The 15,558-nt window shown below is 39.8% G+C and overlaps 3 protein-coding genes across 3 annotated transcripts in view; all 3 read right to left on the bottom strand.

Moving 5' to 3' along the window:
* The window catches only part of LOC145909731 (uncharacterized), a 147,546-nt gene extending 141,965 nt beyond the window's left edge, over positions 1-5,581 (bottom strand). The window contains exons 1-2 of the mRNA XM_082997085.1: positions 5,483-5,581; positions 4,891-5,129 (exon numbers count right to left, since the gene is read on the bottom strand). Coding sequence (XP_082853211.1) covers positions 4,891-5,129; positions 5,483-5,581 — 338 coding nt within the window. The remainder of the gene's footprint in view (positions 1-4,890; positions 5,130-5,482) is intronic.
* On the bottom strand, positions 1,852-3,695 carry LOC145908803 (G-protein coupled receptor GRL101-like). The gene is made up of 6 exons (XM_082996131.1): positions 3,666-3,695; positions 3,294-3,590; positions 2,744-2,924; positions 2,500-2,677; positions 2,229-2,440; positions 1,852-2,171 (listed from the first exon to the last, which is right to left on the bottom strand). Exons 1-6 carry the CDS (start codon positions 3,693-3,695, stop codon positions 1,852-1,854), a joined length of 1,218 nt encoding a protein of 405 aa, XP_082852257.1.
* A 3,448-nt stretch (positions 5,582-9,029) lies between the features above and the next one.
* Positions 9,030-15,558, bottom strand: part of LOC145909732 (uncharacterized) — a 247,822-nt gene continuing 241,293 nt past the window's right edge. The window contains exons 4-5 of the mRNA XM_082997086.1: positions 12,756-12,815; positions 9,030-9,147 (exon numbers count right to left, since the gene is read on the bottom strand). Of these exons, the coding sequence (XP_082853212.1) occupies positions 9,030-9,147; positions 12,756-12,815 (178 nt within the window). The remainder of the gene's footprint in view (positions 9,148-12,755; positions 12,816-15,558) is intronic.

The raw sequence follows: 15,558 nt of genomic DNA on the forward strand, positions 1-15,558 counted from the left end.
AGACAAGCATGGGAACGTATTTTTGAATTAAATCCATTCAAATAGTGACTGTGCTTTTCAAAGCGCAATATATTTGCCTTTATTAGAAAGCTGACTGAATTAACATGTTGCAAAACGTTTCCATGTTTCTGTTATGATGAGACATAAGAGTTTATATTTATCATCTTGTTGCAATACAGAAGTAATGCCATGCGCTCGCATAGCAAGGCATGATCGCCCCACTGCGCAGGCCCTTTATATTTGGCGATCACAGCTTTAATATTCTTAGCGATCACAGCTCTTGCTGTAATATTTACGTTTTGTTGTTACATTTGTTACTGTTCCACATAAATATTACGCCAAGAGATGTTAACATTAATTGCTCAAAAATATTTTCAATGTTCGCCACAAAAATGTCTGACCGCAAAGAATGGACGCAGTCAGACACATTGGCTACCTGAACCACACATAGTTTCATTAAACTAGGATTCCGTAGGTTAAACATTAGGTCATAAACTCGCTGTTTTTTGTTCTTTATAAGAGATATTGTAGATTATATTGTTATTTTTCACCACAACTGGTCCCAATAATTTGTGGATTCCGATCCGGAAAAATTCTTTGGCGCGAATTTCGGCGGTTATCTTGGCCAATAATATCAATCAGGATATAGGTTGAGTTCTTAATAGATTTTAACAAGCTCATCATTTCCTCAACGGAATTCAATTCAATTTTATTTCTGCACAAATAGAACTGAACGCGTATGAACAATAATAAGGCAAAACAAAATGGAATGAGGACCGATAACATGATGAGGGAATCGAGTTGATATTCATTCCTTCCTTAGCCTGAGGAAGCCATGTTGGATAACAGGCGAAACGTCGGTCAATAAAGTAACGTTTTTATTGTGTCGGAGGAACAGATATTAAATTTGACAAAACGATTGTAAAATGTTAGTTAAAGTTTAAATATTTTTTAACGAAAACACATTAAAGGGATAAAATTAACCGCTCGTTTGTACCAAACGGTAGTTGATGGCAAGAAGAATTAACTTCATACAAAAAACGTTTTGATGCCACGTTACGATAAACGCAATTCTTATTGGTGTTTACACTGACAGTTTGTCCTGCCAAGAATTTTACAACATCTTGTTTGCATTAAACCATACTTATCCATGTTATCCATGATACACAGGATTATGTACAAGGCATGTGAGAGGGGTTTTGAGAGGGTTTTCAACATTTTTCGGTGAAGTTTTGTAGTTGGTAGAATATATTTTCCTCTCCCGATAGTTTGTATTGGTTTCATGAAACATTTCCAACATCATAACATCATATTTACAAGTAAACGATCATCCAACGACACGATAAGTTCATATTCGTCGTTAAACACACGGATTTCATCCCCATTATGTTCCAACTTTATCATATTTCATCTCATACGATGGATGGTTGGTACTTTGCACGCCACAAATGCACTCAAATGTTTCTCCAATTCGATAGAAAATAAAATAAAGTGGGGAAGTCACTGGAAGCAAAGGGAGTCCCCGCATCATTTTAATGTCCAATCGTTCCAACACTCACACATAATAACAGTGTACATGTGTTGGATAACGAGTCCGACCAACTCATCAGGTGACTCATGCCATGCTACATAAAATGATTACTCACATAATACAACTAAAAAGCATGACCGGGCATTAATAGAGACAAGGAAACCAAAGATGTTATTTGAAATATCAATTTTGTGTTGAAATTACTCTGCCATCACAAATAGTATTTTAAAGATGGAAGGTAAGCGTATGGAGTCGGTTCTGTCAATTCGATGTCAGAAAAAGTACTTCATATTTTGCACAAAACCGAACCCAAGGTTTATTTACAGAGCAGTTTCTGCTTCAACCACATGTAAGTTTTGTCGGTTAGCAACCACAGCCACATTTTCCTGTTGCTCTTCCTGTGATTGAGGCCTGAAAACGGCACGTAGGCCATCCTGGACTCTATCATAAAGCAGTTTCGGTGCGTTGGAGTAGATGAGGGGATTTAGAGAGCTGTTGATGGGGAGTAGGATGATTGCTGACACAGCGTACATCACTGGAGGCATAGGGAATCCACCAAAGTTTACAAATGCCATGATTGAAATTGGAACCCAGCAGAGAAAATCGGTAATTATCAGCCGGAGGATTTTCTTTTGCATTTCTGCCGAAACAAACAGCATTTCTGGAATAATATGTTTGCAAATACGAATGCGGTTACCTTTGTTTTGTCTTGCCACCCTGCCATCTCTTGATCTCTCGTTCACTTTCCTGGCACTGGCAGTTGTCTTCTTGTAAATCCACAAATACGTAATTGCCACGAACATGAAGGCCAGGAAATTAAGAGTAATAATAGCGATTGAAAATCCCCATGCCTTGTCGTTGGTCGTTACATACAGTTTGCTAATGCAAACGCTGCTGCTGCTGTAATATCTACACACAGATAATTTTGGGGCGATAGAATTGAACATTTTGCGATTATAAAAACGTACCCCAAATATCCAGAAATATCAAATAACTCAGTGTAATTGTAATCCTCAAGAATATCCAGAAGATCCATCCAGGAATTAGCATCATTCACTCGCATGATGGCAGTGTTGAGTACTTGGGAATCGTTGCTTGTGAAGTTGTGTTGGAAAGTTACAAATCGATCCATGAAGTTATTCATGCCTGTATACGCAGCGCTAGTGTCATTCGAAACTGGTTTCACCACCAACATCAACGACAATATCTTACTAGAGAAGTCGACTGCAACATTTTCAAAAAACGGATTCTCATTCATCAAAGCTTTGGTTTCGAACAAATGATGAAGTTGAGTCGTGAGTGGAATAAAAGCAATTGTAAACGAGAATGCCCAGGAGAGGATAATGGAAAGGATGACTGTTTTCAATTCCGGTTTCAAGGATGCATCGAGTGGCTGAAACAAAAGAAAAAATTGACGTGTTTTCATTAAAAGTAATAAGTTTGCAAGCTCGGCGTTCGTTTCAAATCGAGGGATGTGCACAGTTGTCAGTTCGAATCCCATCGGACTGGAAATTGCTCCTTCTTTCTCTACTCTGTAGTTTCCAAATTGGGCAAAACTGCGTCATTTTAACAATATTCGTTTTAGTTTCGTTTCTCATGTCAGTCTTAGATTCTAGCGATATCTGTGAGTGTGAAAATAAATAGGTTTCTGGAGATAAAAGATTTCCAGAGAGAAAGTTGTCGTAAAACTTTGGAAAGGGTCGTCACAGGTTCAACGAAATTGGCAATAGCTGACTTAACTTAATAAAATTGTTTCACTTACGAATTTCACAGCATAAAGTCGGAATATGGTCAACAGAACCATTGTAAACACCGATGTTTCGCTTGAAAGCAAAACCAATACCCCCATTGTGGTGCAACTTCCGCTTGATCTCCATATAAGGTCATTGGCACAATAATTTCCGGAGTATCTGACACCAGCGGCGCCCAGCATGATCAGATAAACTCCCATGAGTAGATCGGAAACGGATAGATTCAAAACAAGCAGATGGTTTGTGCGAAATGCAGCAGATTGTGATTCTGTCGTCGCCAACGTTTTACCTTCCATCACCATGACAACCTTAAAACAAATTAAAGGAATATAACACGTGTTCTTATTGTGCAACCAAGACTAAACAAACTTTGTTTATTTTACCAAATTTCCGGCAATGGCGAGCATCCCCATTATCCACACAATGGCTCGTAGAAATGGGTTTGCAATCAACTCGTATCGTGATGAAAATATGTTTTCGTCAATCACTTTTGTATTTGTTGGGCACTCGTCTGACCAATCAGAGCAGTCGCCGACTCCATTGAATTTCTATGTGGAGTAAATTAAAGAAAACTTTGTAGTTAAGTTGGTCATATTGGCGTCTGTAAACAGCACAATGCGAAATTACTGTTTTGTATGTAATTGGTGAACAACGGAACTATGGAAATTGGATAAAAAATGTGTACTGCAATATACATGTGTAGTTTTATATACGTTAATTGGCCAGAAAAGTGGCGAGAAATATAAGAAATAATTGGTAGACTGACAGTTCTCATCTAGTGGCAAACGTTGAGGTGTGCTTGTGTGGTTAGGTGTAAAGAACATGATTTGTGCAGTGGGTCGCACTTTATTCTTTGGTATTCGTCCTTTTAACATTGGGCGCTTCTGAAGTTTCTTTCATATTGACGTAACTTTATTTAATTGTGAAAGAAGCCGCCTCTGTAGTTCGGCTCCCAACTTTTGTGTTGACGGTGAGTCGTTAGTGCAGGGTGAACTGAGCGTTTACCGTAGTTGAGGTTGGAAAATTAGGCGCTAAAAACGGAGAAAAGGTCTTTCCAAATCGAACCTAGAACTTCCATACCCGCCCTCCCAATAACTTTAGTCCGAATTCGGGTTCGCTGAATTAATTTCGGTCACAAAAGTAACTTGCACGGAATCAAAACATCTTTGCTACAGGAAAAAAACTTAAATATTGTTAACATGTGTTTACCTTCTCTTTCTTAACGAACAATGGATCTTTGTTTTCGCAATAAAACCTCCCGTCCTTTGTGCAGTTTATTTCGTCACTTTGATTATCGCAGTTAATTGTGAGGTCACAAACATCCGATGCGTTGACAGAAATCTGTCACAGAAATCTGGGAAATACTTAAACCGTCTTTGTGGTTAACTGTGTGCGAAAGATTCAACAAAGGGCATTATGACAAACAATACTGAACAACAGACACCGATAACTATTTGACTTTTATAGTTAAAATACAGCTTTGAAGCGATTTTGCTCTAATTCTTGCAATTAATGTGTCTTGAATTTTTTGTGGTTTTGTTGACAAAAAATAACTTTACTTTGGCTCCATTTAACGTTGGACAGTAGAATCTTCCTTCCTTTGTGCACAATTCTTCTGGATATTCGTCACTTTCATCCTTGCAATCAATGAAACCGTCGCATACTTTGGACATAGGAACATTGAGAAGTCCGTCTTTTGCGTCGCAGTGTTTCCGATGTTTGCAAAGTTGAGGATCTTCATCGTCGGCGAAGTATCGAGGTGTGCCACGATTGCGGATCTTATAACTGCAATCCCGCTTCCCATCGCACAGTTGTTTGTTGTCGAATCTCACCAAATTCCACCCATTCTATGTAAAACACATCACGTGGTTTCTGGTATGTTTTTGTGCGAACAATTTGTTGTTCATGATGGATGGAATATTTTGGGTATTATTTTAAACGAATCTTTTATTAGTTATTGTTAGGCTCGTCGAGATTTCGTGGCGGTTACATGAGGTTTTATCATTAGTAAGTTTTGAAACAGATTTCTCTGCCACAAAATCTGTGAATCCGGTGGCGACAAACCAGCAGTGACCTTAAACTTTTTGCTTGTGTGGCGAAAAGACACGTGACACACAGCACTAATTCTTGTCTTTATGCTTTTTCTGTTCACCTGCGTTGTTTATTTAAATCACTGTTCATTGCATATATGCGCACTCACATCGCACTTTTGTTTATGTTTCCATCTTTTCTCACACTTTATTTTCACACTTTGTTTGTTTTTCTGTGTTGTTTGCCACGTCGTCCCGTAGCGCCCCATTGATTTCATGAAAAACCGTTGATTGGTTAATTTACCGGTGCGAGGAGGTGCTTTGGGTACGATCGAGTTAGTTTCAAAATGGGGGTCGTGCTGTACTGATAGTGAGTGTGGAAAAACGAAAGGAGTGTCGATGGTATTGGTTTTTACTGAGCATATGAACGTTTTACCGTCGTTTTAGCCTGTTTATTAAAGAAAAGCCTATTTGGCGAACCAGCGTGAGAGACTTTGGATTCAGTGGTGAACCATTACTGCAGGGTCCGGGCCGAGGTAGGAAATAAATCCGTGACAACTTGCGAACTCAATTTGTCAGGTAACAGTGCCCATGTTGGACACGTGGAAACGTCCAACGACACATCGACAGCAACAAACGTCATGACAGCAAACTTGTTCGAGACTTTTATACCTGGGAATGTGATCACTATGTGATTGTCATGAATTACAAGATGTTTATTTCTCACAAGTTTGGCTAAAGTTTTTACATCAACCTGGTAAAAAACAAAGAAAATAGCAAAATAAGCTTGACGAACAAATACAATTTGTGACGAAAGCGAGAATTAAATTTTAAACGTGTGGATTGTGACGACGAAATTGACTTTTCACGCGACTCCACTTTCAAACTCTCGCCGTGGTCGCAGTACTTTAAGTACCCACATAAGTCTGCCTCTTATTTTTGTGGCAATTGTTAAACATGTAGGTATCACAAATCAGTACTACATGCCGTTTGGTGCAACCCAAACACCACATAAATTCCACGCATGTCAACTTTGCACAATAAATGTCTGTGGAAACTCGGTACAAGCACGAGTTCTAACTGTTAACGACCTTGAAGGTATTTCTTTAGCAATGTAATTGGAATTTGTAAAAAATTATTATCACGTATTGAAGTCTTGTTCGAATTTTTGCAAAATAAAACTTTGGAATTTTTTTTCAATGTTTCAGATAAGCAATCTTGCATGCGAAGCCAGTTTTACTCCCCACTATTGCCATAGTTGGTTTTGAGCAATTGGATGGTATTCCAAACTCTGAGGTTTTGAAATTTGAGTACATTACAAACAGTTAACAAATGTACAAAGTGTCAAAGAGAGCGAACAATCTTCCATGATGACACGGAACGTGGTTGTAAATATGTAAGATGTTTTCACTCGCGATAAAAGTATTTAAACTTATCCGTAGCGATATTACTGGGATGTTTGTCGGCTACGACGGTGAAGTTCGGTATTACGATGGCTCAACGTCAGACACCGGGTTCGTACATCGTCCGTGAAAATAATGGCAAAGTGAGATGCGACGGAAGTCATATCCACCCAAGAGCAGCCGAATACAACGCGCTTTGGTGGGATTAGTTAACCCTGTGTTTTGTAGCAACGAAGTAGGTGAAGTGCAGTTATTGTGATGATGTCACTGAATGTTGCCCAATAGTATATAACAACATGTGTACAACGTAATCTTTTTACATGCAACAGTGTTTGAAGTGATCGCGATGGCGCCACAGACAGGAACATTTTGAATTGGAATAAATGGATGATCTCGGTACTGTGACGTTGTCGTATCTAACACAAACATCTTCGAGACACAGGTATTCATGAAATTGCGCAGTGTGACGTTCTTTGATCATATAAGAATGAAGCAATGTATTAAAAAATCTTTTCATTGTGCTTCGTGGATTAGTTCGCTTTGAAACGAACAATTTTGATTGCAAAACCACAACATTGGTTGTAACTCGGTTCATATCTCTGATTGTTAGTTTGTTCCACTGTAGTTCAGAAAACTACAGGAACCAAACCATGAAGGTAAAAAATATTCATTGCGTTCGACTGCGTGAACATTGTTGCAAACGTTTGTTTAAACTGGAGTTTGTCCAGCAAGTGAGTAAGTACAATGTGTTTGTAAGAACCTACAAATGTACGTAAACATCTAAACCATTTTCATTAAGTGTGGTAAACTGACTTCCGACTAAAAGGAAGTTATGTATTCTCACTTACATAACAATACCACCTCCCCTGTTTGTAGTTGGTTGTTGTTGTTGTTGTTGAGCAGTCGTTCTTCACTTCCTCATCAACACTGAAAATATTTGACTGTTTTGTGATTATTTTATAATCAAAAATTCAAATTAAATGCAGATGATATTTACTTGCGACTCCTGTAGTAATTAAACAAACATCTTTGAAACCCGTACAGGGGAATTCAGCTCAGAACTGACCCAAAATTACGAAAGGACGTTTACCCTCCAAACACCTGCTGCACTCCACTGAAGCAAAAATGCCTCACACTGGATTTGTTCTCTTGTCATAACATCAATAGTATGTCAAGAAATATAAACAATAACAAACATTCGCTTTATCCTAATTGGTTTTAAAACACGGTAGCTGAAGAACCCAAACATATTGAAACCACTTTAACCCAACAAATAAAACTGGCAACTTGGTACAAAGCAAATTTCCCATGCTTGGTTGCCCATTATTGAAACACTGGTACGTCACAAAGGTTGGTGGCTTGTAGTGCCTAGATATGCGATAACTTGCATTTAAAATCTTTTTCGACTACAATACTTTGTAATCAAGGCCCAAAACATCTTTATGATGTCATAACAGTAAAGGCCCGTTTACACTACAGACGATTCCGTGTTTGTTTTATTGTGCGCGCGTGCTGAGTTGTGCTGGGATGGGATGTGCCGGTCTGTGCTAAGATGTGCTCGCTTTTGCTCGACGAGCATCAATTCAGGCACAGTTGGGAACTGTAACGTTTATGCTGTGACGTAATGAGAATGACTTACAGTTTTGTACCGCCCAGGTAAATACCACAGTTCTTGGAACGACACAGGAGAATCGCTCGTTAGATGCAATTATCGATATCGTGGTCTCACGCGAACGCATAATTTCAAGTGTGTATAAATTCCGTAGTCTTGTGGTCTGAAATTATTCTGCATGGGGCTTTGGCCTAGTGTAGTTTTACCAATCTGATCTACATTTTGGCGTGCGTGTGGGACCAGAAACGTTTGATTCCCACATATCTGTGTTTTGTCTTGGTGTATTCTGAATAAAACAAACTAACCCAAGTTTGGTTTATCTGGAGTCTGGAGTTAGGAAACAAATTCAATTGCAGCTGAACACGTAATCAACAAACAAAACAAACCCCAATTTCTACAATTTGGTGACCCCGTAACTGCAAAGTTTGCTGCAAAATTCGAAGAAAGAAGATTGAAGATAATTCTTCCAAGACGAACGACAATCTTGACCGTGAGTACCAAACCAGTTGTACTTTTGGTCGTAATTCTTTCATCATCTAACTACCACGAGAATTCTATTGATAATCTTTCATCAAAATTGCCTTCTGGTTGAATATTTATCAAGCTATATTCGAGCAATAATCTCAGCGTTCATTTCGATGTCTCTTGGATTGCGCACAGTTGCAAATTGACGCGCAAATCTCTCAAATCTTTCTGAGATTTTCAAGGTTCCTCGCTTTCCATTATTGGACCGTTGCTACTACCATCTCTCTTGGATTCATCAACCGTTCTTCCACTTTCCATCCATGAGTGCTTTCCTGGGGATTCGTCAACCCGAGCCCTGTGTTTTAATCGAGCTCATTGGAGATTGTTTTTCGCGTACGCACGGATTTCATCGTTCCCCCCTACAACGTTGGATATTATTCGTGAATGTTCGTTTCACCCTGTACAATTTCCGTCTCGATGGTTTGGCCAGGGCGGTCGTCGGGCGTTGGCGTGTCGCTGCGGGAAATCACACCGTCAATTCCGCCGGACCATCACACTGTGTTGGACCGATGTCAACAGGCAAGAATGAAACCCGACAAAGTATGTTGCGCGAGGGAAGGTGGATTTTATTTCAAGAACTTTACAATCAAACCTATGGAATGCTGTTGGATTATACAATTTCGCTGTCAACGGTCATGGATTATTAAAGGCAATGAACTGAATTTTTACCTGTCATTGTAAACATCAAGGATCCTTCAAGAAATCTTGGCTACAAATGTCGGAACATTGTCGCAAATTACCCGGTAATGTGCATATTACTTTTGTTTCTACTCTTTTAAGCCATGCCTAGCCCTTAGTGGTTATATGTAATACCCCTTATGTTCACTTTCTGTAAAAGGGTTTTCAAACTTTGTTAAGTCTTATTGTCACCGAAATGTTAAATATTATTTTTCCCTGCGTAATTGACGTCTGTTAAATGTAAAATGTGGATTCAACCCTTAACGTGTCTGCATTAGAAGTCAGCACGGGGCCTGACGCCTTTACACTACATGGCGCGAAATTAGGCAAGGTCGCCGAAAATATGCCTCCTCACTCATCATGTCTGAAGCCCCATTAGGAAAAATCCTTGCTCTAGTTTTGTTTTGGTTTGATGAAGCACGTAACTACCGATTGACATATTTTACGCATGGTTTTGTTGTTTGTTTGTTTTGTGACATGTACTTTGACAAAGCTCAAATATCACTTTTCTTCTTATTCTCTTTTTCTCTTTCATATCGTTCTTTTGCCTGTTCTGTAAAACACTTTTTGGGGCGTGGCTGGTGTAACGTTTATGCTGTGACGTAGTGAGAATGACTTGCAGTTTTGTACTGCCCAGGTAAATACCACAGTTCTTGGAACGACAATGGAGAATCGCTCGTAAGATGCAATTATCGATATCGTGGTCTCACGCGAACGCATAATTCAAGTGTGTATAAATTCCGTAGTCTTGTGGTCTGAAGTGATTCTGCATTGGGCTTTGGCCTAGTGTAGTTTCACCAATCTGTTCTACATTTTGGCGTGCTTGTGGGACCAAAAACGTCTGATTCCCACATATCTGTGTTTTGTCTTGGTGTATTCTGAATAAAACAAACTATCCCAAGTTTGGTTTATCTGGAGTCTGGAGTCAGAAGTCAGGAAACAAATTAAATTGCAGATGAACACGTAATCAACAAACAAAACAAACCCCAATTTCTACAGAACATTTCAGTACACATTGATGCGAAAGTGCATCGCGACTGCTTCAAAGAAGAGGACATATATTATTTTGGTTTGTGGTTGTGTGATGTGACCGCGTTTGACATGTGAGCGATTGTTTTGAGCGCATGAAATGGTGCCGTAACTAAATTACAAAGCGGTGTGTGGAATGGCGTCTCAGCGGGATGCTGCTGTGGAAAACCATTGTCCTGGTTCAATTATACCATCTTTGTTTTCATGATCTGTAGTGCTACCTTTCGTCGTAAAAAAATATCTAAAACAGTAACTGCCTTAAGTATGTAACACAGTACATGCCTTTTGTTGAAGAATATGTACAGCCAATAGCAACAACTTCAATTTGTACCTATAATAACGCTGGCGGGGCCGAGAAATGCAAGGCAAGAGTCCTGAAAAATTATCAACGTAACTTGTCACTTGCACTTGTCGGTTTCGTGTTCGATTATTGCAGTAGTGTAAACACTGTGTGAGCCAGACTGTGCTGTGCCGTGCCAAACTGTGTTCGTGTGTAAACGGGCCTTTAAGGAATGGGTATTTTTCCTGCAGCGGCGGAACACATCCTTAACACCTGCATTAGTTTATGAGTCGTGCCAATGAAAACAAGTCATGTAGGATTTACAGACACTTAACACATCTTACACTATTGCAAGTCATAGATTTCTAGTTACGCAATGGATGTCAGTGGTTTCAATCCAAAGAAAAAACTAATGCTTTATCACTTACTAATGAAATTTGCCACAATCTTTGGTTTTCCCACTTTGACAAAAACATTCATCACTTTTGTCGGGACAATCGGTGACGTCATCACACACATTTGACCTTGAGATGATCATTGGGTCATTTGTACATTGGAAACATGAACGATGATTAAATGTCTGAGAACTTCGAATGTCTCTGCAAATGAAGTTCATTCTTTTTGAATGAGAACTGATGATGCCTTTAGCGAAACATGTTTTCTTTACAATAAACTGCGTTTGACACGAGGTTATTTATATTGTAATATTACAAGTCCATTCTGTCTCATCTTAACCGGAAGATACTTTCAACCAACCACAACATTTCATCAGTACCTGGCGTCTCCATTCTCCGAGGTGTAACACAAATCAGATTTATCATCACAATCGGCAATGCCATCCCATAGAAACATCTGCGGAAGATTGCAATTCCGGCCATTCCGAACACATTTGAATCCATTTCCATTATTCCAGTGTTGGAAAGCTGGACAGTCATTGCAAGGATCGCCATCACAAACAGTCGAACGTTTCCAACAAGCTGAATTCGAACACTGGAAATAGGAGGGGCAGAGGTACTCACATGGTGAATTTCCCAAACAATGAGCGAGCTTGTCGCAGACTTCATTTTTTGAGTTACAGGAAATGTTGGTTTGATCAATTTTGTTGTAACAGACTCCATTATTGTCGAAACAATCACAACGTGGTTTGGAACTAAATAAAATTGATAGTTTATTTGCATCAACGAAATATAAGGTTTTTCAAACCTACCCAAAATACAATTTATTGTCCTTAATGCATTGCTCATGGAATTTTCCATTACAACTGCATTCATCACTCATATCAGGGCAATCTATGACGTCATTACAAACACTTGACCTTGAGATGATCATGGAGTCATTTTTACATTGGAAACACAATCCTTCTTTCATGGACGATGTATTACGAATGTCTCTGCAATAACAAATTTGTTTACAGAAGCAATATTTTTCCACAAGCAAGCAGTTATCGCCATTCTTTGTTAACATTTACAGCCATAAAACCACTAAGCTCATTTGACTGAAACTATATTCATCTTTGCAAATGTTTCAGTTTTTCCGTTGTCACAAGGAGCACGGAGGAAGAGGTTAGTCTGGAGCAGTGCTGGCAAGTACGCATATACAAAACACAATCAAAAACGTAATACCTGGCATCTCCATTCTCCGAGGTGTAACACAAATCAGATTTATCATCACAATCGGCAATGCCATCCCATAGAAACATCTGCGGAAGATTGCAATTCCTGCCATTCCGAACACATTTGAATCCATGTCCATTATTCCAGTGTTGGAAAGCTGGGCAGTCATTGCAAGGATCGCCATCACAAACAGTCGAACGTTTCCAACAAGAAGAATTCGGACACTGGAAGTGGGTGGGGCAGCTATGGTTGCTAAAGTCACAAGGCGTTTTCCCAACACATTGGATTATTCCTTTGCAAAACTCCTTCACTCTTAGGGCGCATACTTTGTTTGCATTGCGGTAGTCCAACTTATTGTCGCAACTGTATCAAAAGTAATGTATTACGTCATATAACAATAGTTTCGGGAGATTTGTGTTTGTAAATGTTAAAAATGAAAAGTCGTCATGGCTGATAATCTGTTAATGTTAGATTTGGTTTAAATAAAGTAGATTAATGCTAACTAGTCATGCACGATTGTGTAGGCAGATGTGCAATACACAATCTACGACTTCACAATAATTTCGCGTAACATCTGCTGAAAAAAACTAATACAAATCAAATTGGCGCCAATATTATAAATTCTGTGAGCTGTAAACAGTTGACCACTGTTTCGCACTATAAGGTCACTGTTACAGCGAGAATTAACGCATGGCTGATTTTAACTTTCACCGTGTTTGTATTCATCCGCGCATGTGGCTGTCTTTAGTACGACATGTTGTGGGCGAGATTGTGCTGCTGTTGAATTGTGCTGCTGTTAAAATGCTAACTATATTTATCTGGTTTATAGTCAAAATAAGGGTTAAGACGTTATCTGAGTTGAACGTTGGTGCAACCACTAGCCGCAGGCTAATACAGACCTGGGTCACCCCACAGTTGGTACGTTTCTTTTTCCATGTGTTTTGAACTTGTGAAGTGCTTTGACTCGGCGACATAATTTCCGAGTCTTGTACATTTAAAATGTTAATGATTAACGTAGATACAATTTGTAAACTGAATAAGGAGGCATATTTTGTTGTCCATTGTTTCACTACGTATATTGTGACGTGGCAATCTGTTATTTATAATTGTTGTGGTTGCAGAAAAACCGCTACGCAACCTAATACACAAGACGACCAGGAGTGGATTGTCCTGTTGGTTATGAAGTTGGGTGGGCGCGTTTTTGCCTAGTGGGACGACAGCGCAGGACCAGGCTGCGCACAAGCGGTCGTAACAGTCACATCAGTGTAGCTTGGTGCGACTGTTGTAGACGATCATGCCGACCATCCGGTCAGGCAAATACTTGTACATTGTGGTGACTATACGGCCACCGTCATCCGTTGGGCACCAAACTAGGTGCGTCCATAAGGAGTAAACAAGGTGGAAGAAAACTATTGGAATCAGGTAATTATTCGTGTCTTAAACTCTGCCAAGCAATAGGACAAATTTATCAAGTCTATCGTGAAGTAGTGAAGTTTTCTATTATTCGTGTAACTTTTCCGATTTTTCGTTTGATGAGCTGTTCTGATACACTTACTGATTCCACTCTGTGCAAAGGCAGTCCAGCCCTTGTCTTTTGTTTTGAGAGGAGAGTTGAGATGCCAGTGGCCAGCCCGTGCGCTATTTGAGTCGTACAAGAAACCACGTACTCAACTACATAAAGGCAGTTTTCCGGCTTAGTGTTTCGACCAGTGGTGTGAAAAAGGTTGGTCGGTTTGCAACGGACGACAACCTTGACGTTCAAGCCCGCTTTATCCATGAGCTATAAAACGAACTTCTTGAGTTCATGAAAGTATCTCAGATGACCATAATGTGTACGGTGGCAAGAGATTGGTGATAATGCAAGCATAAGTACTCGCCCCAAACTCTATTCCCGAGCGCTTGCTTGTTGGAAAAAAACAATACAGTTGAGGTGATGCAAGAAGGGAAACGAGAAGGCAGACGCCTGACTCGTATCCCATCCTGGGTTCAAATCCCGGTAAGATATCGGAACAACTCCAGTGGTTCCTACTGAAGCATCAACGCAATCAGTTGCCACATCCACCCCAAAGTCAACTATGCGGGACGACGGCATTACCGAAATGCGGTCATACAAACGGAAGAAAACATCGTACTGCCAAACTACATACGCAACATCAGGCAAGCATCCTAAATGTCTTTATGGCAAAGCTCATTCAAAATAACGCTGTGAAGACTGGGCTCCGGATGAAGCCCATCCCGTTGCAACAACACAAACTGCCTTTGTTTGTTGATTAGTTGAACATGTGGCACATGTTATATTCTAATGCCCGATGAGAAGGTTGTGTGTAATATATGAGGCAATAATACTAAATGAATTCAACACAACCTGTTTTTAATCAGCCAATATCTTGCTCGTTTGTTGTTGCTTTTGACAATGGCGCCTACTTCGTAGATACGTGTGTGCATTTTGGACTTCCGGTTCCATCCTCTTAAACTCGGCGCCTCTGCACGGATTGGCTGTTACGACGCGGTCAACATCCCCCTCTTTGTTGACCTCTCACTTATCTCTCCTTTAAAACATCATTACAAACTCCGACATACTGGAAACCCCCAACTTTTCCTTATTGAATACAACCTTGGAATGCCCATAGTTAAATTACTCGACTTTGATATAAGACCCTCACTGTCATTTCTGCACAACCTCAGTTTAAATCTTTAAACATCTATTTCACGACTGCCCATCCATCCAGCTCTTACCAACTCTAGTAAATAAAAACCCCCAACGCACTTCTCCTTAACTTTCCCAAAACTTCCACAACCTACGCCACAACCCTTGCAGCCCTTCTGAACACCTCTATGTTGCTATATCATTAGCAAGCCCGTAACTGAATCCGCAATGACCCCCGCCCTTTGAATAAGATCCCCAACACCTAATCCAGTTACTTCAACATTTTATAAACTTTAAGCTCGTAATCCAGGGGAACAGGGACAACACCTTTCCTGAAGGCGTCCTAGTCGATGTCAAACATTCTGTAAATATAAATTAATCAACCTTCTCTCCACCCCATTCTTACATCCGCAAAACTTAATCCTGTACCTCTTTAATATGAACAGAATAGCCCATACA

The sequence above is a fragment of the Ascidia mentula genome, chromosome 7, assembly GCF_947561715.1.
Source record: "Ascidia mentula chromosome 7, kaAscMent1.1, whole genome shotgun sequence".
In the NCBI taxonomy this organism is placed as follows: domain Eukaryota; kingdom Metazoa; phylum Chordata; class Ascidiacea; order Phlebobranchia; family Ascidiidae; genus Ascidia; species Ascidia mentula.